The following is a 26,767-nucleotide window of genomic DNA, read 5'->3' on the forward strand; positions in this document are numbered from 1 at the left end:
GTTAATGTGATTTTTCAAGTGAAGATGTCCATAGGCAGTTTGACATAATGAGGCCTAAGATGAGCATTTTGGGAGTTGTGTTTGTATATATCTAGGGTTGATAGTGATTACTTTCAACAGGTAAACAATTTTTTATTCCCATAGAACTAAATTTTGTAATCAGTGAGGCTTTTTTAACCTAAGAAGTTCAGCATAAATTTGTTCATGTATAGATATCCTCTGGATTGTAGTTTAGCCACGGTACTGTGTGTTGATGAGCTAGCCTTCTTCCTATTACTGGTACTGGGATTTGAACTCAGGGCCTAAGTGCTGTCCTTTAACTTTTTCTCTCAAGGCTGGCACTCTTACCACTTGAGCTACACTTCCACTTCCAACACTGCAGGGTTTTTGACTGCAGGGCCTGGAACTTAACCACCATGTGATGATGTTTTGAAAACATTGTTTTGGGCAATAAAGGATGGACTTATTAAGCATTTAATTTTGAGGGAGTCTGGGGTTTGTTCTTGGGAATTGACACTTCCAACTTACAGGCAGATGCTTTACGGACTTGAGCCACACCCCCACACCCTTACCTCTAATTTCCTATAGAAAAAGTATTTTTATCTCTGGTAAATTACTTGATATTGGCATAAAGCCATGCATTGCTTCTATAAATCTATTTTTAATTTTACTTATTGTACTGGGTATTGAACCCAGACTATTGGGTTTGGTAGGCAAGTGCTTTACCACAGAACTAGTCTGAATCCTATTTGTTTTCAAATAAATTTACAGAATACTAAACACATTTAGCATCTATCATCTATCTAACCTATCATCTCCACTTTATCCAGATAGTCTCATTTCATCCTTATTGGGCAAGTCTGCTAACCTGCATTTTTCAAGAAGCACAAATAATTCTTAACTGTTGCCTCATTTACTAGGCATATCAGATGTAATGAAAGTTTTTAATTGGTTCCTTGAGCCTCAGCACTGATTTTAGTAGGACATTTATTCATCCAGTCAACACATTTTCTTGGTTACTTTATGCTAGGTATTGTTTATATACCATAAAGATTTACCAGGAAACAGCACAAACCAAGCAAAAAGCTCAACTGCCCAGAAAGTTTTCTTTTAGTTGGGGAGAGACTTTTATTTTAGGCCAGGCAAACTGGAGGAATTTTGTTTCACTATGAGATTGGGCCAGCAAACAGATTTTTGGAAACCAGGCAAATTCTTTTGTTTTTTACTTTTTTAAATAAGAGTAATCTGCAATAAGTACCCCAGTGGTGCTTTGCAAAACTCCATAGGAAGCTTTTCATTCCGGTATTGTGTGGGAGGATTAGCAAAATGTGATTTGGCGCCCTAAATCCAGAGATTCCAGAGAGCAGAAGTGATCAGAATGAGATTAAATTAATGCAAAGGAAGCAAAGTGTACACATAAAAATAGAATTCAAATACGCAAGAGATGGGCCAGTGACCATCCTTTGGCTGTGCCTCAGGCTTTTGCCAGAGAAAAGGAAGCAAATCCCCAGCCCCCACCCCAGACTTTGACCTGTTTGGATGCCAAAGGACGGAGTCTGAGTTTATTCTGGGAGAGGAATCTGGCTTGGCGGTGTGGAGCCCCACCCGGCTCAGACTGACTCCGCCCCTTGCCACGCCCCCGCAGTCACGCCACGCCCTCTCAGCTGTTCGCCGCCTGGTTGGCCGCAGCGGAGGCGGGGTTCGCAGTGCCCGGAAGTGCGACTGACGTGGCTCGGCCGCGCTCGGAATTGTGGGTGACTCCGCTAATGGCGTCGGCGAGTCTGGGGATCCTGAGGTGGCACCGCTGTAGCTTCTAGTCCGGTTGTCTGGTGACGCCCGGTGTGGCCGAGCCGGGTGGCAGCTTCAGGAAAGACCTGCCCACCTAAAGTGGGCTCCTCCGCCAGCGCTGGCGGCGCCTGGCGCGGCGGGGCGATCGCGGGGCCGCCTTGGAGAGGACCGGGGGTGTAGCGCGGAGGCCGCGCGGGGCGATCCGGCACGCTTCGGGGTCGCTGCCCAGGCCCGGCCGAGCCCGGGCGGAACCCGACAAGCGAGCTGTGGAAAGGGCTGGAGGGGCTCGGAGGTCGCCGCCCGTCCCTCTCGAGGAGCCAACAGTGCCAAGGCTAGTGAGTACGACTCAGACCTTGGAGGATCATGTCCGGCACCCACAGCCCCGAGGCCGTGAAGAAGCTTCTGGAGAACATGCAGAGTGACTTGCGGGCCTTGTCCCTGGAGTGTAAGAAGAAATTCCCACCGGTCAAGGAGGTAAGCTGCGGGCGACACCAGAAGAAGGCACGCCAAGTGCATGCTTTGGCCTGGAAGACTCCGTCCTGACCCCCACGCCGGCCTCCGGTCTTGTCTCATTTGCCTGTTGGGTTTTAAGTCGGTATAGGGTTGCACAATCCTTGGGTATGGGTTGGCCTTTGAGAGGTCTGAATCTGTCTGGTGTCTTCACTCTTGATTGAGTTGAAGTTCGCCGAGAGAAACCCATGCAGTGAATTCAAGCGATGGGTGTATTATAACAGTCTCACCTTTTGAAGCCCCCTTTTCAGACTTGAAATTGGCCAAGCCAGAATTGGGGGGGGGAAGCAAAATTAAAAAAAAAAACCTTATGTCTGTTTCTTGCTCTTAAAAGTTATCTGCTATTGCAGTGAAATCTATGCTTCTCACTCAGTCGGAAACATTTCTTTCTGGGTCTGTGTTAACTCTGATAAGCAGAACCATGGAGGTATCAGTCTCAAGAGGAATGAATAAACCGTTCAGAGCCATCTAATTTACAGCAAATATTGGAAGCTTACAGTTAACCGTGTTACACATTATTATGTAGCAGGAATATGGGAGTATGGGAGTTGGAATCAGAGCAGAAAACATCTGAACGTTCCAGCATCTAACTTCTTGGAGCCACAGTGTTTGAAAGCTGTTCATAGGAGTGAAGTGTGTTTTTTATGAGATTAGGTGAAAGTTGTCAGAGCAAAAGGTTATTATTAGAGATGCTCTAGTTAATAGATACAAAGAAAAACTAAATTCTTACCTGAACGAATTTTTAACATTTAATCTCGGGGTCTTTATCCGTTGCTTTTTTGGTCTGTCCAGGGGCTTGAACTCTGGGCCTGAGTTCTTCAGCTTAAGGCTAGCTCTCTACCACTTGAGCCATAGCCCACTTCCGGTTTTCTGGTGGTTAATGGGAAATGAATCTCACGGACTTTAGAGCCGGGGCTGGCTTTGAACCGATATCATCAGATCTCAGTCTCCTGAGTAGCTAGGATTACAGGCGTGAGCCAGAGGTGCTCGGCTCTGGGTCTTTCTCTTTAGAAACTGTTTTGATTATTAAATTTTGTTTTATCTGCACAATTTCCTTTTTCATTTTTTAGAATAAGCTATTTCGATGATATTACTGTAGAACTGATTTTATTTTTGTCTTTGCTGTGTTTTAAGATGGATAGCATAGTATACTCGTTTCATTTGCCTTAAAAATTCAAGGAATTTCATAGATTTATACTTAAATACCCTTGTTATTAGTAAAGATTCTATAGTTGAAACTCAATTGATAAGGTTTGTATTTTAGGCTTCTAAGGAATCTTAACTTTTCTGTGAGTGCCTTGGTTCAGTCCTCAACAAACACTGTCTTGTATTTCCTTTTGTGTGGATGCTCTGGTTTTGAGGCTTGAACTCAGGGCTTGGACACTGTCCCTGAGCTGCCTTTGCTCAAGGCTAGCACTCTACCACTTGAGCTACAGCTCTACTTCTGGCATTCTCTGGCATAGTCTGGCATTTCCAATTAAATGAAAGTCTCTTACACCCTTCTGCCCAGGCTCGCTTCTAACTGTGATCCTCAGATTTCAGTCTCCTTAGTAGTTATAATTAGTCATGAATCCACTGGCACCCAGCTTGTATTTCTTTAATAAAGTAATCAAATAGTACCTGATGATGGAAAACAGATGTGCTACTTTGAGGATGACAGTTAATGTAGTTGAGTTCAGATGGTAGTTTGCTTTGATAGTGATTTTCATTGTTTTCTCTATATTATCTGTTGGTTGAAAGGTATAAGAATTAAGAATTAGGCTGATTCAAAGAATTTTTGAGAATTGGATTGTTTTAGATGTAAGAGAAAGATACTACATTTTATTTTGTAATTTTATGTAGTATATAGTGCAGATTGTTCCCAGTTCTAATAATCCATATTAAAAACTATAGTTCCTCTGTTACAGTCTTTTGTAGGCTAACCTGGGAACTTTCTTCCTACTTATTAGTTCTGTAGAAAACATGCATTCAGTGTTCTAAACAGGCAATTCACAACATTCTAGAGCTCAATCCATTCGTAATTCAGAGCTCTTATTAAAATTTATTAATTTTTACTTCAACACTGGCTAGAGAGATATGTATTGTATCTATTTTTTTGCAGCAATGGCGAAAGTAATTCTGTGTCACTGATACAGAATTTTGTATGTGGCACATGCTCTATAAAGATTTTTCTGGATGTGCTCACACCTGTAATCCTAGCAACTCAGGAGGCAGAAAGTAGAAGTATTGAGGTTTGAAGCCAGCCTGGGAAGTATAGTCTGCAGGATTCATCTCCAATTAACCAGCAAAAAAGATGTGTTCTGTTTTGACGTTTTTTGTGTGCTTGAACACAGGTCCTCACACTTTTGGATGTTAGCCTCCTAAATAACTAGGATTATAGTCACTAATCTCTCCAATAAATTTTTAAAAGCAATGCCATGATTTATATTTATTTTACTTTCAGGAACTGATATAGTTGTGACCTTTTCTTTTTGGGTGGTAGATAGACCTTACTAAGTGTAAGACAATTTTCTACCTGTAGATTAAGGCCGTTTTTACTGTTAAGTTTTCTAATATTATCTGAAAAAAAAAATTCATCCTGAGTCAGGGTATGGTGGCACATGCCCATAATGCCCACACTCAGGAGACTGGAGGCAAACCTGTAGTCCATTGTGAGACCTTGCCTACTAAACAAACAAACAAAAGCAAGTAAACCTCATTCTGGACTACTTATGAACTAAATAACATAAAACAATTCTAATTTTGTATCTGCTTAGGAAGGCTGTCTCCTTCCCCAGTACCTTTAAAAAAGCTAGAATTGAGTACAACCTGAAATCTAGTCCTTACTTTAAATTATAATTTTTCATTGTCTTTTAATAAAACAGAAAGAGAATATTGATAAAGGATAGTGTCTCAGCACTAGGATGACAGGTGCAAGCCAGCTTTTGTTTTTCTTGAGTCTTGAACTTTGTTTTTCTGGGCTGACCTGGAACCTCAGTCCTCCTGATCGCTGCTTCCTGAGTATCTGGGATTATGTGAGCCACTCTGCTGAGCTCAGAGTATAAGTTTTTAAAGCATAATTAAAATAGCTAGTTCATTTGAAAATTCTTGTATGACTTTTCTTTTTACCTTAAACATAATCTTGATTTGTATTTCCTTTATGAACAGAGATGTTGAACATTTCTTCACATGTCTGTTGGGCATTTTTTTTCTTCTGAGAAGATTGGCTCATTAGCCAATTTATTAATTAGGTTGTTGGGGGGTTTTTTTTGAGGGATTAATTTTTTAAGTTCTCTGTATATTCTGAAGGCTCTTTTTAGCTTGTTGATTATGTCCTTTGCCATACAGAAACTTATTAATTTAATGCAGTCCCATTTCTTTATTGTTACTTTCTTTGATTTTTCTGTGCTTCAAAACAACATTGAGATTCTACCTCATTCTAGTTAGAACAGCCATTACCAAGAAAACAAATGATAACAGGTCCCAGCAATGATGTGGCCAAAAGGGAACCCCGGAATGCAACCGGTGGTGGAAATATAAACTTGTTCAACTACTCTGGAAAGCAGTGTGAAGGTTCCTTAAAAAATTGAACCGAGAACTAAACTATGATCCAGTAGCTCTACTCCTGGACATTTGCCCAAAAGACTTTACAGTAAAGCCACCAACATTACCATGTTTATTGCAGCACTATTCACCACACACAGCCAAGGTATGGAATCAGCTCAGATGTTCCTCAGTGGGCGATTAGGTCAAGAAAATATGGTATATATACACAATGGAATTTTACTCATCTATTAGAAAGAATAATATATCATTTATAAAGAAATGGAAAGACCTAGATAAAATGATGTGAAGTCAGGCCCAGAGAAACAAAGGAAGTATGTTTTTTTTTTTTCCTTATATGTGGCAGCTAGATTTAGTGTATAAACTTACATATTTAACAGTGCTTCTATTACTGTCCTAACCCTGATCCTCAGAATAAAAGATCTCTTTTATCTCCAAATCCCTGCTAAGTAGTCTCTAATCACTTTCTGTATCTTCTGGCCAATCAAAACTATTGAGTGTGTGTCCACTGTTGGGAATTACACCTATAGCTCACAATCCACTGTCATTTGAGTCACTTTTCCTGCAAAAAAATAAACAAAAACAAAAAAACAAGCAATCAAAAAGCTCAATGTTTAAAGTATTTCAAGTATTTGTATTTCTCCAAAATGATCCATGATCTTTTCTAACTTTCCACTCACCATTTCTTTTATCGCTAATTACTTCTAGCAGCAATTTTTTTTTCCTATCTTAGAAAGGAAATAGAAGCCATAAGCTAATCTGCCCAGGACTCCAGAACTTTCTGTCTCACAACATCTGTCTTTAAAATTTCTCACTTTCACATTTTTCCTTTTCCTTTCAGCATTCAATATTTTCTTCTAAAAGTGAAATCCAGTTATACATAACTCCAGCTTTCTCAAGGATCTTGCTCTATCTAGAAAGTACTTCCCTTCACTCCTATATCCTTAACTTCAGTCTACCTATCTGTGTGCTTCTCTTGAATACTTTCCCAGTACTGATGGTGCTTTTTAAACCCTGATATTATTACTCTAATACACTTCTTGGCTCCTTTCTCTCCTATAGTTCCTAATATCATGTACAGATCCTATATTTAAATCTGAAATTCCAGAGCGCCCTCTTTTTTTTTTTCTAATTTAATTTTATTGTCAAGGTGATGCACAGAGGAGTTACAGTTACTTAGGTAAGGTAGTAAGTACATTTCTTGTTGAACATTGTTACCACCTCCCACATTTTTCTCCCACTTTCTCTCCTCACTAGAGCTCCCTCTTAAGCAACAAGCTACTTTTTCAAACACCTTACTAGTCAGTTCCATTTGAATGTCACCCATAAATCTTAATACATTCCTGACTACGCTTTCCCCTTTTTCTTAAAAATTTAATCTTCAACATGTATTTAACACATCCTGAGTATACATATGTTTTCACTATATCCTACAGAGGGATAAACAGTATCCTATCTTATCAAAAACAAAATACAAAACAAAAGGTAGAGCACTTGTTTAGCATGTTTTGTATTTTGTTTTTGAGCTTGAGTCTCTATAACTGTATTATAACATACCTTTTTTTTTTCTTTTCTAAGTAGTCCTTAAAGACTTAATATGAGGGGAGAGAGTATTACATAATACTCAATCATATGTAATACTCATATAATCTTACTCATCTACATATAATCTGTATTTTAGTTTTTTATTTCATATGTTAAAGAAAATTTGTTTTTCTTGTTTCCTAGAAGCCAGAGGTTTTTGAAAAGAATGGTGTAAAGGTATACCTTTGATTGTAGAATAATTGAACATTAGGGGGGGAAATATTACTGCTTTCAATGTAGTAATTGTGAGTATATAGTCCTCTAGGGAGTATTCTGTATCTACTAAGTACTCCTAAGTGTGAATTTGACTTCAGATTTTATCTGGCATCTAGAAGTCTTCAGGCAGCCCCATGCCTCCCTTGTGTCTCATGAGTACTTTTATCATCAGAGTTGAAATTAGCTTAGATTTCTTTTTTTTCTTAGCTCTTTTTAAAAGTTCTCTATTCCTCTTGCTTTCTTCACTAGTATGTTACACTTTTTTTTGGTTGTTTGTTTTCAACCCTTTGGATTTGGATAAATTCATGTTATTTCTATTTCCAGGCTACTTTAGTGAGCTTAAATCTAGTTTAAGTCCTCCTCTTCCCCCCTTAATTCCTGCCCAAGTCACATAATACCAATGAACATGTCTAGGAAAGAAAAGCTTCCCTGTCATCATCAGAATCTACTGAAAGAAACCCTTTCTCTCTAGAAAGTGACCTATGAAAATGTGAGGTGTGAAATAGGTGCAGCCATTTTGTTCCCACGGTGGAAATAGCTTGAAGATGCCTTAGCCTGGAGTAGAGCAGAGCCCAGAGACAGAGAAGTGTGCCCAGGGCCCCGATGGCAGGTACCTTGATCAAATTTCTTGAGATTTTTTTTCTTTTCCACTTTGGGAGGTAGTACAATCCTTCTCCCTCTCACTTTAAAGTGAGTGAATTTTGATACTATTTAGAACATTTCATTTATTCTTTTAAATACATTTATCATGAAGCTACTGCTTGAAAGTTAATGTGCTAAGCATTGGAGTTCATAGCTAAGTTGGAGAAAGATACAATGAAGTCATTGGATTAAAGCATTACAAGTATAATGAAACAGTTCTCATAGGAAGAGGTGATGAAGTAAATTTTAAGTATACGAGTTAATTTTCATTCTTCCTTTTTTTTTCTTGCCTGTCCTGGGGCTTGAACTTAGGGCCTGGGCACTGTCGTTGGATACTTTTTGATCAAAGCTAGTACTATGCCACTTGAGCCACAGCTCCACTTCCAGCTTTTTCTGTGCATGTGGTACCAAGAATCAAACCCAGGTCTTTGTGCATGCGAGGCGAGCACTCTACTACTAGACCACACTCCTGGCCCATGCTTTTTATTTTTGTTTTGTTTTTTCCTCTTGTAATACTGAGAAGTAAACCTAAGTTCCAAGGCATGCGAATCACTCACTGAACCACTGACCTATACCCTCATTTCAAAGAGGTTTACTTTTTATCATATTAATACATATTTAAGTTTATCAGTGATTAGGTATATCTAAGTTTTTGTTTGTTTGTTATGCAGCTTTAACTCAAAACCTGAGCACTGTCTCTGCTTTTTAACTCAAGGCTAGCACGCTACCAATTTTGAGCCACAGTACCACTTACAGTCCTCTGGTGATTAAACGGAGAGAAGAGCCTCAGGGACTTTCCTAGCCAGGTTTGCTTGGAACTGTGATCCTCTGCTTCTGGAGTAGCTAGGATTACAGGTGTGAGCTACCAGTGCCTGGCTTTTCTTTTTCTTTCCTCTTTCTGTCTTTCTTTCTTTCTTTCTTTCCTTCTTTCTTTCTTTCCTTCTTTCTTTCTTTTCTTTCTTTCTTTCTTTCTTTCTTCTTTCTCCTTCCTTCCTTCCTTCCTTCCTTCCTTCCTTCCTTTCTTTCTTTCTTTCTTTTTCTTTTTCTTTTTCTTTTTCTTTTTCTTTTTCTTTTTCTTTTTCTTTCTTTCTTTGCCAGTCCTAGAGCTTGACCGCAGGGTTTGGGCGCTGTCCTTGAGCTTTCTCAAAACTAGCATTCTATCTCTTTGAGTACCTCTTCTGGCCTTTTCTGCTTATGTGGTACCAAGGAAAGGGAACCCAAGGCCTTGTGCATGCTGGGCAAACAGTCTTCCACTAGGCCACATTTCTAGCCCCTCCCCCACTTTTCTGCTGGGCATTTTTGGCTCATGACTATATTCCTAGCTACTCAGGTGGCTAAAATCTGAGGACCTGGGTTCAATGCCAGCCCAAGCAGATTAATCCAGAAGGCTCTTATTTACAATTAACCAGCAGAAGGAGAGGTTTAGCTCAAGAGATAGATCACCAGCCTTTTGGGGAAGGGAAAAGAAGAATAAGAGGCTCTGAGCTAGACACTGGCTGCTCATGCCTGTAATCCTACTTACCTACTCAGGAGGCTGAGATCTGAGGACAGTGGTTTGAAGCCAGCAGATAAATCCTAGACTTTTATCTCCAATTAACCAGCCAAAAAATGAGACATGGAGGTGTGCCTTGTTTAGAGAAAATGAGCCTTGAGCTAATCAGGAACACAGACCCGGAGTTATAATTTCAAAGTACTTCAGCAATAGAAATTTGAATGTAAATATTTTGCTATGATGTCTAATTATATCAAAGACAGCAAATAGTCCCTCTGGTGATTCACTGAATTTAGGAATGAAAACAGTGCTTGTATGTCTCTTCAAATACTTCATAGAACAAATTAAAATACTCATTATTTGTTGCCCTTATTGTGCACATTAAACATAATGTTAACATAATGTTAAACATAAGTACACATTCACATGTCAACTCTTGTTTAACTCAGGACATCAGTAAACTGCAAACTTGAAATCTTTTATTCATATCTATGAGTGGGGGAGGGGTCACAGAACATATATGAGGAGCTGGTAAGAAAGTTTTACAGATTAGAATTTGAGATGTATGGCCAAATAATATTGGTATTAATGAAGATTCAGTTAGATCAGTTGTTGACATTGAAGCAGAATGAGATATTGAATTTGGATGTATATAAAAATATATAGTACCATGGTAAGAGGGAGGAAGTTAAGCTTTTGAAGATGACCGTGGAACAAATCCCAATATTATAGAATAATTTCATCTGTAAGAAATTTATCAGCAAGAAATTTACTCGAGAATTTATGACAGGGTGTATGAACATTATATATTGCATACATAAGAATTTCAGTATTTTAAATTTTTTACAGTAGTAAAGTTGCTGTGGTGTTCTACATGTTCAAAATATATTCAGAATCAACTACCATCTTGGACTTATAAATTGTTATCTCTGGTTTATGTTACCACTATGATTTCTTAAATTTCACATTGAATGTTGGAATTATCTGGAGACTTAAAAAAGTGTCAATATGTGGTTTCTACCAGTAATCATTCTGATTCTCTGATTGTCTGTCCTTCCCCTTTCTCTCACTCTCTTGGTGGTAATGGGCTTTGAAATCAAGGACACTGTGCTTACTAGGTAGGTGCTAGCAAGCCCTGTTTGCTTTAGTTATTTTTCAAATAGGACTTGTGTTTTAGATTATCTCTATTGAACCAGCAAAAGGCTGAAAGTGGAGGTGTGATTCAAGTAGAGTGCCAGCCTTAATTTAATTTGGGACATTTCTCTTTCTTAAAAGTTTCAGAAGTAAGTCCTAATGGAAGCAACAAAAACTGACTCTGGTTGACTTAAGAAGAATAACATTTACTGACTGAATATTGATTGATTCACAGAATCAGTTCAAGACCCTAGAAAAGTACAGGAGCACCGAGAGAGAGAGAAAGTGGCCAGGGAGACCATTAGTGTTGTCTCTGCTGAACAGTGACTAAGAGATGTGGATTATGTTGGTTATTCTAGACCACCACTGGTTTTGTTGCCCTCTAAACCCAGATCTTGCCTTTACTGTTTTCTCTTTTCTGTCCTAGTAACCTCCACATTCCAAATCTCTGATAGGTATATTTGAGTAACCAGAGCCTGGGAGAAATCAAGTAATCTGGTATTTTCAGTTTGAAAAGTGGAAGATAGGATCTGCCTTACACCAAAACTTAGGGAATAAATTCTCCAAACAAAAGCAAGGGTGTCACTTACTTGGAGGCAACAAAATGATAAAGGTCTCTTCCACATGCCATAGTTACAGTCTACAATGTGTTCCACATTTTGTATAATAAACTGCTGATTATCAAATTAGGAACATAGAGAACACTGTATTTTCCCGTATTAATTTTAAAAATTTTAGAGGTTGCTATCACTTTTCTCTTAGCCAGCAAAAAAGATACAATTAGTAACTATTGAGCAAATGAATAGAAAATTTTAAACATACAAACATTATTTTGGGGTGGAGGATATGGACCAATATGGAGTATAAAATAACCATGTTTCCAGATGATCATAATGTTCTGAGTTTCTTTGATGGAAATATCATGTAAATATTATGTATCAGTTCTATCCAACAGAATGACAATATGGGCCACTAATACAATCTAGATGTGTAATTTTTTTTTTTTTTTTTTTTTTTTTTTTTTTTTTTTTTTTTTTTTTTTTTGCCAGTCCTTGGCTTGAGCTCAGGGCCTGAGCAGTATCCTTGGACTTTCTCAAGGCTAAAGCTCTACCACTTGAGCCTCAGCACCATTTCTGGCTTTTTTTTTCTATGTATGTGGTACCGAGGAATTGAACCCAGGTCTTCGTGATGCTAGGCAAGCACTCTATCACTAGGCCAAACTCCCGGCCCCTGGTTGTGTAATTTTAAAGTGAAAAGATGTGTATTTGGTTATTTGAAGTAGGATAGGGAAGAGAGGAAAATAAGATGGGGGCGGGGGTGGGAGGAGGGAAATGGGGACCAAGACATGAGAAAGGTTATCAGTGTTTGTGAAATAATGCACCTTCTATCTGGTGAATATAATGTAGCCCTTCTGTTAATTACAATAAAAAATATATGGGAAAAAAAGAAACATTTAATCTTTTTCCTGTATTCTGGTCCTGGGACTTTGAACTCAAGGCCTGGGTGTTCTGCCTGAGCTTTTGTGCTCGACTAGCCCTATTCCACAAACCCACAGCTCCACTTCTAGCTTTTTTTGGTAGTTAATTGGAGATAAAAGTCTCAAGGACTTTGCTGCGTTGACTGGCTTCAAACTGCACGATGTAGCCAGGATTATAGGCAGGATTATAGGCAGTAGGCCAGACATAGCATCTTATTTAACACAATACATTTAAAATATTTCACTATATAATCAATATAAATATTTAGAAAAGTTTACATTGGATTTTTTAAACTACATCTTCAAAAATCTAATGTTTACTTTTATATCTTTATACCTACAGTACTGCTTAGTAGGGACTGGTCAAATACCTTGTTTATGAGAGCTATATGTAGAGTCAGTCCAGGCTACTATACTGGACAGTGAAGTCTCTGTCTGACTGTGGTAACTGCCTGCTAACATACCATGATCATAGTTTAGGCACATGAAAACTGAAGTGAATGCTTAACAACAACAAAAAGTATAACAAAGTGTAGAACAGAGTATATAACAAAAGCATAACAGAGTAATAACAAAAAGATAAAGTGATTCTTTTCATTCCCAAGCAGTAATTTTGTGTTGAAGGTTCAGGTTCCATGATAGAGTGCCAGCTGTTGAAGCAAGTATATATTTATTTAAAGTGAGAACTTGAGGCCTTTAGGTAAAGCTCTGGTACTGGGGAGGAGAAGGGGAATTTAGGGTGGTCTAGATATGCCAGAAGGCGGAGGGAGGCCGTGCACAGCAGTATAATTTTCATAGGATAATCATATGTTTTTACATGTTATGCATAAATACTAGTAGGTTTAATATTTGGTGTTTTGGAAATTAAGATCATAGTAACTATTTGTGCCTATAATTTTAGTGAGATTATATATATATATACATATATATATATATATAACTTGTTTATCCTAGATTACTCATGTTGGTTTGTAAATTTTAATTTCTAATTTTTATTCTTACAGGCTGCTGAATCAGGAATAATAAAAGTTAAAACAATAGCTGCAAGAAACTCTGAAATTTTGCCAGGTAATTTATTTTGCATTACAAATTCAATAATTAACCAGAAATTGACTAATAGTAAAGGAGAATACTTTTTTTAAACCATCACTTTTCTATAGCATCTTTCGTTATTTCATATTTTTTATGTTACAGACTATATGAATGACTTTAACTTGTGAACTGATTGCTCAGATTACGGCTATTACTTGAAATCAGAAACTTTAAAATTGCTAATTCCTGAAAGGCAAGAATGTTATTCCACCCTCATCTTTGTTGTTTCTTCCACTTCCTGTCACTTAGCACAGACCAGACCCTCTATGTCTAAAAGCATTCAATTAGTATTTGTTCCACTGAATTGAAGATCTATTTTACAAGGTCTGTTTTATCTTTAATATAGAATGAAGAGTCCATAATATAGTATTGTAGATTTAGTAATACCATATGAATTTTAAGTCATGAGAGTGAAGCATTGTGGTCATGAAGAAACACTGGGAGTTTGTTGGAAACAGGAAAACAAAATGATTTTTTTGTTGTTGTTGGTAGCAGTTTGTTTCTGCTTTTGGTCTTTGTTTTTGAGGGGCCAAGGGAGAAGGCATAGAAATGGAGGGAGAGAGGATAAACAAATAGACACTGTATGGAAAATGAGCTGCAACTGTGGGCAGGGACAGGAGGGGGAAAGTAGAGGGGTAACATTGTCCCAAAAAGAATGTACTTAAGGGCCGGGAGTTTGGCCTAGTGGTTAAAGTGCTTGCCTAGCATGCATGAAGACCCGGGTTCGATTCCTCGGTACCACATACATAGAAAAAAGCCAGAAGTGGTTTCTTCGGTACCACATACATAGAAAAAAGCCAGAAGTGGTGCTGAGGCTCAAGTGGTAGAGCTCTAGCCTTGAGAAAGTCCAAGGACAGTGCTCAGGCCCTGAGCTCAAGCCCAAGACTGGCCAAAAAAAAAAAAAAAAGAATGTACTTAATACCTAGCTTATGAAACAGTAACCCCTCAATAGAATACCTGAATAATAATGATAAAATTATATTTACAAGAATTTAGTTTTCATTAATTTTCCCCCCCAGTCCTGAGGCTTGAACTGTGGGCATGGGTGCTGTCCCTGAGCTCCTTTTGTTCAAGGCTAACTCTCTACCATTTGAGCCACAGTACCACTTCTGTGTTTTTCTGTGATTAATTAGAGATAAGAATCTCATGGACTTTCCTTCCAGGGCTGGCTTTGAACCATGATCCTCAGATCTCTGCCTACTATGTAGATGTGAATACTGGTATGACCCACTGGTGTCCAACACTAAAATTGGTTTTCAAGGATTTCTTGATATCATTTTTCTACTCAGTTCTACTTTGATGCCTTCAGTTCTTGACATAATAATGAACATAGTAAAGAGGGAAAGGGCTTTTTTTGGTGGAGGGAGAGGAGAATCTATGTTAAGAGTCTCACGGGGAAATGTTTTATATGAAATTGAGATGCAAAGAGATTAAGTAATTTGCTTAAGGTCACTTACATAAGTAGAACCAAAATCAAGTACAGGAGTGTTGAACCTGTATTCTTCCTAAAAGTGTGCTGCTACCTTGGTGTTAGTAGATTTCCATACTAGCTACTTTCCCAAGTGTTTGTACTTAACCTTTCTAGTAGTGCCTTTAATTTCAGCCGGCAAGGGAGAAAAGCTATCTTGCTAATTTATACAAAGTCTAAATAGTGAAGAATCAACTTAACACTCAAAAACATACTTTCTTTTTAAAATAGAAATTCATAAAAGTGTGTACCATTACCAGTAGTATGCAAGTTTTTATACATCATTGTCATGATTGCTGTTTTTAAAAATCAGTTAATCAAACAGAATTACTTATCAGGTTTTTTTTTTTTATTTTACATTCGTTTCTTCATGTTTGTATATTTCTCTTAACAAATTTTTGGGCTATTTATAAAGAAAAATGAACTAACTTCTAATTATGTTTGTATCATTTTTTGCTAGATCATCTTATCATACTTTTTTTTTTTTTTTTTTTGATGGTGGTAGGGCTTGAACTCTGGGTCTCAGCACTGTCCCTGAGCTCTTCAGCTCAAGGCTATTGCCCTGCCCCTTTAGCCACAGTACCACTTTGGCTTTCTGGTGGTGAATTGGAGATAAGAGTCTCACAGACTTTAGTGCCCTGGCCAGCCTTGAACCTTGATCTTAAGATCTCAGCCTTCTGAGTAGCTAGGATGACAGGTGTGAGCCACCACGCCCAACATTTAAAAAAAAAAAAACTTGTTAAAAATCTATCTGCTTTCCATTTGTATATAACCCAAGTAATTTCTGTGAATGCTTTCATTGCTTTATGTTTAGGATGTCAATATTCTCCCTTATGGCAGTCTAGTCATTTTGTTTAGTTTTCCTACAGCTTGATAGTTTTCTTTTTTGATAAGATATGGATTGAAGACTTAGACCATTTTCTTCTGCAAAATTGCTCATTGAACCATTGTCATTTGTTGAATTATTCTGCCATTTGCTATAATATGTGTTTAATACAAAATCATATACATTTTGTCTCCTTGCTCTTGAATCATCTAAATATCTTTTCAGTTCTTTTAAACCCATTAAATTGTTTTTCTAATGGTATGAGAAATACCAATGTTCCCAGAGCTAGAGATTTTAAGCATTTTAAAGGTAGAAATAATGTGTCACATTTTATTTCTTTAACAAGAATTAAAATTTGCATTTAATGGCTGCTAAAGTTTATCACTAAGCAACTTTTATTAACTCCTGTTAATGCAATCTCTAGTGGGGCATCCTAGTTTAATTCTTTTATTCCAGAATAAAAACTACAATTGTCAGTGAAACTTCTCAGAGCAAGGAAACCCTTAGGATATGGGGACATGCTGGACCTCTTTCAGGTGTGTGAAAGTGCAACATTCCACCTCACAGTTATGTAATTTACAAATAAAGTATGTAGAAACCACGCAGTGTTACTCCGTTAAAGATGCCAGTTGTTGTTGAGGGCTCATGCCTATAATTCTAACTACACAGGATGCTGAGATCTGAAAGTTTCAGTTTGAAATCAGCCTGGAGAAAGCCCATGAGACTCTTATCTCGAATTAACTACTAAAAACCCAAAAGTGGAGCTATAGCTCAAGTTGTAGAACATTAGCTTTGAGCAAAAAAGCTCAGGGACAGCATCCAGGTCCTGAGTTCAAGCCCCAAAATTGTCATACACGTGCATACATACATGCATTTGCGAGCATACACACACACACACACACACACACACACACACACACACACACACACACACACACACACACACATATGCAGTTTACTAAGGCACGTTAGTGGAAGATAAACTATTTTTCTTTCCACGTCCTATTTTTTAGTTTAATGGAAGTACAGCTAGAAAGTTTGGGTTTTTTTTGTTTTTGCCAGGCCTGGGGAGTGAACTCAGGGCCTAAGCACTGTGCTTTGACTTTCCTTAAGGCTAGTGCTCTACCACTTGAGCCTCAGCACCACTTCCGGCTTTTTTCTATGTATGTGGTACCGAGGAATTGAACCCGAGTCTTCGTGCATGCTAGGCAAGCACTTGACCACTAGGCCAAACTCCTTGCCTACAGCTAGAAAGTGTTACAGATAGTCTCAAACCTTTTCTCTTTTTGTTCTGGAATGATACACAAAATAGTTAAAGGCCAGTGTCTTTATATTGCTGCACAGCATGTGACTTCACAGTCTCTACCCTAGGAAGTATTTACATTAAGTAGTGTACCATAATTATGGTGTATAATTATGGTATACATAGAGTGTTCATCTCTGTATAGAAGAGTCAGATTTATTTCTGTTTCCTAGGACAACTGTTCCTTTTTAAAAGAAAAATCTATCAGTAACTTTTTCTTCTTTTGATTTGTTTTCTGTGACTGAGCTGTCATCTAGAGACAATTCATGTAATTTTTAATTGCTTTGAAAGATGTAGAATAAGTAAATACATTTAGTTATTTTATTGACTTTTCTGGGTTATATAAAGCTTCCTTTTGATCATTACGTTCTCATGTAAATTGGAGGAAAACTGTGGGAAGAAATGAGGTGTTTGATGTCAAAGGTTTAAAATATTGTTTTAATTACTAACAAATTTATTTCAGCTTGATAGACATTTCACTATGACTCATCTTATTTCACTGATTCCAAAGTATAAGTTTGTATTCCTTTTTTTAAGCTTGTAACATTCACTCGGTTGGTTTGCATCTTACAATTGATGGCTTGAAGGCAATAACTATAGGCAGTGGTGGCATGGTTTCTTTTTACTGTGTGAATTTGTTCATAGTTGTTCATGTTATTCTCACATCAGTTAAGTTGAATGAATTATTGCTATCAAGTAAATTGAATTCAATTACTAGTGAAAATCTCACCTAGTAATTTTCAAAAGATTTATTAATGTCTTATGGTGAGATTAAATAAAGAGATAAATGAAAACCTCCAAACCTCACCAGCATCCGAACAGTCAGAATAGGTCACTATCTTAGAAGAAATTAGCAAAGACATTAGCAAAGTAGTCTTTGATGAAATGACTTAATAATCTTATGGTCCAATGGATGAAAGTTGGATGAAAATATTAAGTGATGACAAAGCATTGAGTTGTGGCTTAGTTGACACTCATCTCTTTCTTTTATATTTCAAAGATGTCTTAGAATCAGACTTCTTTGACTTAAGAAAATGAATATATTATTTTTCCTTATACAACCTTTCCACAATTCATCTGAACACTTTTGAACAGACAACTTTAAAATGTGGATTATTGAGTCCTCTTAACTTCCATTCTCATTAGGATATTATTTCTTAAAGAGTGACATCACAACGTTACAGAAAGAACAGTAAACAAGAAGTTTGAAGACATGGTTTCAAATTCTGGCTTTAACATCTGCTCACTGCTACAAATCGTGCCCTGTATAAAATGAGATTATTGTGGTGCTCAAATGAGAGTATATACTGATACATGAATGATAAATGCATCTTGTAACTAGGAACAACTTTTAATTTTCTTCATCATTTAGTAATAAGGAATGCTCAGCAGAGATGAGGTACCCTCTGTCTTCATTATTATGGCAGAAATGAATATGGTAGAATAATTTATTGCCTTATTAAATTATTTTGATGGTTCTATCAGTATTTTGAGACATTGTTATAGAAATTTGTTTCTAGCTGCGCATGGTGGGTCACGCCTATAATCTAGCTTCTGAGGAGACTGAGATATGAGGGTCAAGGTTCAAAGCTAGCCCAGGCACGAAAGGACTTGAGACTCTTATCTCCAGTTAACCTCTAGAAAATGGGAAGTGGGGCTTGGCTCAAGGGTAGGCAATATCCTTGAGCTGAAGAGCTCAGGAACAGTGCCCAGGCCCAGGGATAGGGTGGCAGCCTTGAGCTCAGGGACAGTGCCCAGGCTGAGTTCAAGCCCCATGACAAAATAATAATAATAATAATAATAATAATAATAATAATAATAATTTGTGTTTCTACAGTTAAATAAAAATGTTTTGCACAGCTGGGCGCAGTGCCTCATGCCTGTAATCCTAGCTATTCAGGAGGCTGAGATCTGAGGATCAAGGTTCAAAGCCAGCCCAGGTACAAAAGGACCTGGGACTTATCTCCAATTAGCCTCTAGAAAACAAAAAGTGGGGCTTGGCATAAGGGTAGGGCAGTAGCCTTGAGCTGAAGAGCTCAGGGACAGCACCTAGGCTGAGTTCAAGTCCCATGCCCCCCCCCAAAAAAAAAAAAGCTGGGCAACAGTGGCTCACTTAGCCACTCAGGAGACAGATTTGAGGGTTTGAAACTGTCCCAGGCAGGGAAGTCCATGGGACTCTTATCTCCAGTTAATCACAGAAAAAGCCAGAAATGGCGCTGTAGCTCAAGTGGTACAGTGCTAGCCTTGAGCAAATAGGAGCTCAAGGACAGCACCCAATCCAGAGTTTGAGCCCTAGGACTGGCACAAAAAGACCAAAAAAAAAAAAACAAAACCCACAGAGAAGAAAGCCAAGAATTTAGGGCAAGGGGGAGGAGGGAGATCCTTTTTCCAGCTATTTTTGCCATCTACTAACTGAGCTAAAGCAGTAACTTATGCTGGTATACTGAGGGATTTTGTAGAGAATGCTATAGGATGTTGTAGACTTTTCCATACCATAAAGAGTACGTTGGGCCAGGTGCTGATGGCTCACACCTGTAGTCCTAGCTACTCAGGCTGAGATTTGAGAATCATGAGTCAAAGCCAGTCCGACAAAAAGTCCATGAGACTCTTATCTCCAATAAACTACCAGAAAAAGCCAGAAGTGGCACTGTGGCTCAAGTGGTAGGTAGGGCACTAGCCTTGAGCCTTGAGCTCAAGGACAGTGCCTAGGTGCTGAGTTTAAGCCCGAGGACTGACAAAAAAGAAGAAAAGTACATTGGAAGAAGAAAGGTGGAATTTAAATAGTAAAACAATGTTAACATTGCCTTTACACTTTGAGTGGTGATTCTGGATGAGCTTCTGTCAGTTTCTCTTGAAAAACTTTCTAAGACATGGAGTTATTTGTCTTATGACATGTAACTTGCTTTAAAATACAATTGATGGATTTTGTAGCCTTGAAAACAAATACCTATTTCTTAAATTTAGTGTTCTTTTGGAAATTTCTGTTATTATTTCAAATTCTCTGGAGATGACAAATAAATCTTATTCATCTTTTTATATTTTTAGTAAATGTATATTGATTTAATTTTATTTTAGAAATTTAATGTGTATGATTTAGTTTGTACATTTTTTCACCCCTTACATTTTTGTTGGTATTTTGAGACTTGTAGGAGAATTGACTTGTTAAAAGAGGTTTAATTAATGTTTGAAATGACAAATGTATATCAAATAATTTAAAAAATACTTCAGTAATAGGAGAAATGCTCTTGTTTATAATGAGATGTGTTTCTTGAAGAAATTAGAAACACACAATTTAAGGATAAAATTGTAGAGAGGGGTTGGGGATTGAGTCCAGTGGAAGAGCACTTGCCTGCCAAGTACAAGGCCCTGAGTTCGGTCCACGGCCCTGAGTTCGATCCACAGCTCTGAGGGGAGTGGTGGGGAAGGACAGATGGGTGTATTTTAGGTAGAGTCTATATTTTCTCCCTGAAGTATTTTAATTTCTATTACTTGAATTTTATTTTGGTCTTTGTTTAAATAAATTGATTTTTATTTAGATTGTCATTGGTTATAATTGTACTAGATATTTACCTATGTATGAGTTAAATATACTCAGTTACTTACTATGTGTTCTGAATAAAGCATTGAAAGAGAACAGCTCAGAAGTTGTACAGCCTTTCCTAATGGGTTGTGGAACCAAAGAACCGAAGATCACTCAGCTGTGTTTGGCCGCCATTCAGAGACTCATGTCACATGAAGTGGTGTCTGAGGTAATACAAATAATTTATCTGAACTGCATGTCTGAGGCAAATCAGTAGCCTTCACTGGGAAGAAGGAAACGTACCTGATGTTTAAGATAAAACATTTTATGAATAGAAATGTATTTGAAGACAATGGCTAACGTATTGTTATCTCTTCATTAAACACTTACAAATAATGAATAAAGATAAATACACTGGCTGGGAGTTTGGCCTAGTGGTAGAGTGCTTGCCTAGCATGCACGAATACTCAGGTTCGATTCCTCAGTACCACATACATAGAAAAAAGCTGGAAGTAGTGCTGAGGCTCAAGTGGTAGAGTGCTAGCCTTGAGAAAGTCCAAGTCAGGCCCTGAGCCCAAGCCCAGGACTGGCAAAAAAAAAAAAAAAAAGATGAATACACTTTGTCAAGTCTCTTGTAATCTAAGAAATCACAGTTTAGTAACAGAAAAGATGATTTTAGAATCAAGTAAATTTTCAACATCATTCAGTGGTTAATTTAATATAAATCAAGTATTTATGAAACATAGGGATAAGAATGACTTCTGGCTTTTGCTGAAGTGACATATTGATAATTAAGTTAAATGTGTTATTTGTATCTATAAACTGATGATAGTAAACAACAACAACAATAAAATTACCATGCGCATGAAGTTTGCTTTTTATGGTTTTACCTTAACTTCATACTCCATGGAATATCATAGTAGAAGTGGTTTTCTTACCCTTATTCTAGCATGCTAAAGAATGTACTACTAACCTGGATTACATTTTGTGCTCAATACTGTTGTTGAAGAAGTATTGTAAAAAATGATAAACTCATAGTTAGAGTATACCCTTATTCTTATCTACAAGCTCCATGTTACTAAAGAAATTAGCTTTAATTTTGAGTGGGTGTTTTTTTTTTCTTTTTTTTTGCCAGTCCTGGGCTTTAGCTCAGGGTTTGAGCACTGTCCTTGGACTTTCTCAAGGCTAGCACTCTACCACTTGAGCCTCAACACCACTTCCAGCTTTTTGCTATGTATGTGGGGTACCGAGGAATCGAACCCGGGTCTTCGTGCATGCTAGGCAAGCACTTTACCACTAGGCCAAACTCCCGGCCCCTTGAGTGGGTGTTTAAGGCCTACATATTGCTATTTGCTATAAATAAATTTCATCTACTTTAAAACTAGTCAATTAGTTCAGAGGTATATTTTGATTATAAATCCAAAAATATGTATTTTGTTACTATGATCACAAAATTCTTGGTGAAGTAAGGTTTTTACACCTTGTATTATATAAGGACCTGAACATCTGTATTTAATTTTGACAGTAATTTATTATTTTACAGACCGCTGCTGGAAATATAATTAATATGCTTTGGCAGCTAATGGAAAATAGTCTTGAAGAACTGAAGCTACTTCAAACAGTTCTTGTTCTTTTAACAACCAATACAGTAGTTCATGATGAGGCACTTTCTAAGGTAGGAAACATGTTTGCTTTGAGACTGCATTTGGAAAAGCTATCTGAAAGAGACTAGCCTGCTATAATTAGAACCACGAGTAACTTCCTTGTAGCTGTTGTGCTGATCAGCAGCGTACTGAAATAACTATCTCTTCCTTATTTTCTGCAGAGTAGAACTGAAGTCTTGTTGGGTATTTAAGCAAGACTCAGCTGCTGGAGTAGAAAAGTAGGACTAGAGGAGGAGGAAGTAAGAGGAAAAGTGTTATGTAGTATTGCCTTGGGTATGTTGAATTCCCTATGATACTTTTCCCTTCTATCTAGGGAGAAATAAAAACTGATTAAAGTTTTCTTTCAGTCTGTTAGCTAAATGCAAATGAAATACTTAGGAATTATAATCAAGTATAAAGAAATAATACAAAACAGAGCTGTGTAACCAATTTCTTTTATGTTGAGATTTAAGAGTAACAGTGGTATCCTAGCTTTTTCCTTAAAAAAATTTAGTGTAAGTTGATAAGGTATAGAATCTTAACTAGGAGAGAGAGAGAGAGAGAGAGAGAGAGAGAGAGAGAGAGAGAGAGAGAGAGAGAGAGAGAGAGAGAGAGACTGAGACAGAGAATATGAATCGAGAGAGAGAGAGACAGAGAATATGAATCTAAGAATGACTTATTTTCAGCTAAGCTTGTTATGCCTGTAATCTTAGTTTGTTTTCTTTTTTCCTCCTCCTCCTCCTCCTCCTCCTCTATTTCTTTCTTCTTTTTGCCAGTCCTGGGCATTGAACTCCGGGCCTTGGCACTGTCCTCGAGCTTTCTCAATCTCAAAACTAGTACACTACCACTTGAAGTGGTGCTGTGGCTCAAGAGGTAGAGTAATAGCCTTGAGCTGAAGAGCTCAGGGATAGGGTCCAAGACCCATATTCCTCGTTTCTTAGGAGTCAGAGTCCAGGGGATTTGGTTCCAAGTTAACCTGGACATAATGATTTAAGGGCACTCCTGTCTTGATCAGTGACTGGACACAGTAGCCTCTATTAGTTACCCTAGTGGTATAGAGAAGTACAGGATCACAGAGCAAGCTGGCCTGGGCACAAATCAAGACCCTACCTCAAAAAAATATCCAAATGCAAAAATGGACTGCAGAAAAGTGGTAGAGATTCAACCTAGCAAGCACAAGAACTCGAGTTACCTCTAATACCACAGTGGGGGAAAAAAAACTCATTTGTGAAAGTTTTAGAGCAGCACATAAGAGAAGATATACATGATTTGGAGGTAGACAGAGGTTTAATAGGGTACAAAAATCCGTGAACCATAAGAGAAGTCATATATACCTGACATATACCTGACAAAGGACATGTATAAAAACCTATAGACAAATTTAGCAGTGATTTCTGCAGAAACTTCACTACTAGAGTTAAAATTTAAAGACTGGCCATATCAGGTACTTTAGAGAATGAGTTTGGTACCACATACATAGAAAAAAGCCAGAAGTGGTGCTGAGGCTCAAGTGGTAGAGCTCTAGCCTTAAGAAAGTCCAAGGATATGGCTCAGGCCCTGAGCTGAAGCCCAGGACTGGCAAAAAAAAAAAAAAAAAAGACGGGGAAGAGGGGGAACAAATTACCAATACACTAAATAACATATGTGAATTTTACAAAGTAAAATGAGCCTAGACCCAAAAAGTCTCATTATGAATGAGTCTGTATTTATAACATTGTAAGTGATTCTGGATTATCTATACTGAAAAACACCCGGTTGGGAAGAAATGAACCATATAGGTGGGGAAATTTGGGAGTGATGAATCTTGTGAGTAGTTTCATGGGCTGATATAAAAGTCAGAATTCATCAGATCATATATTTTTAAGGAATACAATTTATTGAATGAAAATATACCTTAATATAGTTAAAGAGAAAAATGGAAATTTTCCTTTAAAAATACCATAATCTGTTTTATTTGTATTTTTAGCAACTTATGCAGTACTTCTCCAAATGATTTGATGGTGCAACAAACTTTGAATAGTTCCTCTTTGCAAAGCAAGTCATTCTGGAGAAGTGAAAAGTGTGATGTATTATTACACATATGTCCAAAGATCTATATGTTAAAAGTATGTATTTCATGTTACTTTAGGTAATTTTGTGTGTAGCTAGCTATATGTTATTGAAACTTGGGATTGTCTTAAAATTTAAGCATATTTGTAGTTTTGTGAAAAGCATAAGGTTTTAGTATCTCAGGGTAAAACAACCTAGCATAAAGTAGTAGAGGTTACACAAGATAAAGTTAGTAGCCACATTCTTCAGTCTTACTTCACACTAATCAAACTTATTTTTCCAGGCAATTGTTCTTTGTTTTCGACTCCACTTCACAAAAGATAATATTACAAACAACACAGCTGCTGCTACAGTGCGACAGGTTGTTACTGTTGTCTTTGAGAGAATGGTTGCTGAAGATGAACGGCATCGAGGTAAAGCAGTAAAGTTTTCTTTGGATTTTGCTTGTTATTTTCACATGCATCATTTCATTTTAATTCTGCCTCCCTAAGAAGTAACTGGCTGGATGCTAGTGGCTCAGGTCTGACCAGTCCTAGCTACATGGAAGATTGAGGTTGGGATTGTGTGCACAGGCTGGAAGCAAGACCCTATGCTAAATACTAGTGAAAAACAGGGCTAGACACATATGAGTCCCTGAGCTCAAATCCCTAGTACTGCCGAAAATAGTGGGGTTATTTTCCATGTTTTTCTGAGTGTGCACAATTACATATGGAAATGATAAAAACTCATTTTTAAACCTGATATTACATTTTGTTTAGCCAAATATCATATGAGGTTTTTATCTTCTCACTATCTACAGAGTTAAGTTTTCATAGTGGGATTATATTTTATGACTGGTCTGTAATTTCAAAGATTAGTTTCTTTTTGGACATTTATGCTTTGATATTTTAAGACTATTTTGGTTGTCATTCTCATTCAAAGATACTAAGCTTGTTGAAGTAGACGTCAGTAAGTGACTTTTATCACATTCTGTATAAAAATAGATCCTCATTCACTGTTTCCTATAGGGCTGCTATTTTGTAATTTAGAGTTTATAAACATTTCAGCAAATTCATATTTTAAATGTAATGTGTGTGTTGAAGGTACCATGAACTCAAACGTGTTCTGTCTTGATTGTAGATATAGAACAACCAGTACTGGTCCAAGGGAATAGTAACAGGAGGTCGGTCAGCACCCTGAAACCTTGTGCTAAAGATGCATACATGCTCTTCCAGGTATTTTAGTGGATAAAAGTACTTCTTACTGTGCATACAATTTTGTGTGGATTTTATACTTAAGTTTTTAGAATGGAAAGCTTTAAAATAATTCTGTATAGCTATTTAATGTGATTAAGAAAATGAAATGAAAAATAAACCCAGAACTATAATTTAGATCTGCCAGGGGGGAAAAATAAACACATTTCTTTTTTTGTTTTGTTTGATATTTATTTATTTATGATCTTGGAGCTTGAACTCAGGGCCCTGGTGCTAAAAGCTCTTCCACTTTGAGCCACAGCACCCCTTCTAATTTCTGGTGATTAATTGGACATAAGAGTCTCACAGACTTTTCTCACTGGTCTTTGAACCATGATTCTCAGACTTGTTTTTTTAATAATTTTAAATTTTATTTATGTGTGCTAGTTCTGGGGCTGAAACTTAGTGCCTTAATGCTGTCCCTGAGTTTTTTTTGCTCAAGGCTAGTGTTCAGCCACATAAGCCACTCCACTTCCAGCTGGGGTTTTTTTTTTTTTTTGGTTGTTTTTTAAATTGTATTTTATTGTCGGGATAATGTGTAGAGGGGTTACAGTTACATTTGTCAGGTAGTGGGTACATTACTTCCCAAACCTTAATACCCCTTTTCATGCTTTTGTCCCCCTTTTCCTCCCCACACTCCCCATTCCATCCCAATCACCTTGCCTATTTCAAATAAACAAATAAATGTATATACACTATATCACATAACAAAATCAGATACAGTAATCACACTTCTAGCTTTTTGGTGGTTAATTGGAGATAAAGAGTCACTACTTTCCTACCGTGGCTGACTGAACCATAATCCTCAGATTCCAGCCTCCTGAGTAGCTAAGATTATAGGCATGAGCCACTGACATGCCCAGCATTTATTATTTGTGTTTATAATTAGTCTGCACTGAGCTTTTATTAGTTTGGATAAAAAGGTTTTTATTGAACAAACATTACTCATTTACTTCTCTACTGCATATTGTCCATAGTTACATAATTCTTAGAAGTCTACTTCTATAATCTCTCAGAAGTATAACTTGTCAAAACTTGAATTATTAATACTTTCTAAGGAATAAATATTATGATTGTAAGTTTACGAATTGTGAGTTTTTGTTTTGTTTTGTTTTTTTATCCATCGTGGGGCTTGAATTCCAGGCCTGGGTGCTGTCCTTGAGCTCTTCAGCTCAGACTACTGCCTTACCCCTTGAGCCACAATACTACTTCTGGTTTTCTGGTGGTTAATTGGAGATAAGTGTCTCA

General features: G+C 37.4%; 1 protein-coding gene across 2 annotated transcripts in view; it reads left to right on the top strand.

Moving 5' to 3' along the window:
- The first annotated feature begins 1,766 nt into the window (after positions 1-1,766).
- The window catches only part of Mon2 (MON2 regulator of endosome-to-Golgi trafficking), an 81,720-nt gene continuing 56,719 nt past the window's right edge, over positions 1,767-26,767 (top strand). For both annotated transcript variants that reach the window (XM_090327862.1, XM_090327869.1), the window contains exons 1-6: positions 1,767-2,262; positions 13,391-13,454; positions 20,697-20,824; positions 22,139-22,270; positions 24,571-24,700; positions 25,407-25,501. In XM_090327862.1, coding sequence (XP_090183988.1) covers positions 2,152-2,262; positions 13,391-13,454; positions 20,697-20,824; positions 22,139-22,270; positions 24,571-24,700; positions 25,407-25,501 — 660 coding nt within the window. In that variant the 5' untranslated portion in view covers positions 1,767-2,151. The remainder of the gene's footprint in view (positions 2,263-13,390; positions 13,455-20,696; positions 20,825-22,138; positions 22,271-24,570; positions 24,701-25,406; positions 25,502-26,767) is intronic.

The sequence above is a fragment of the Megascapheus bottae genome, chromosome 2, assembly GCF_031878675.1.
Source record: "Megascapheus bottae isolate mThoBot1 chromosome 2, mThoBot2.hap1, whole genome shotgun sequence".
NCBI classification, from domain to species: Eukaryota; Metazoa; Chordata; class Mammalia; order Rodentia; family Geomyidae; genus Megascapheus; species Megascapheus bottae.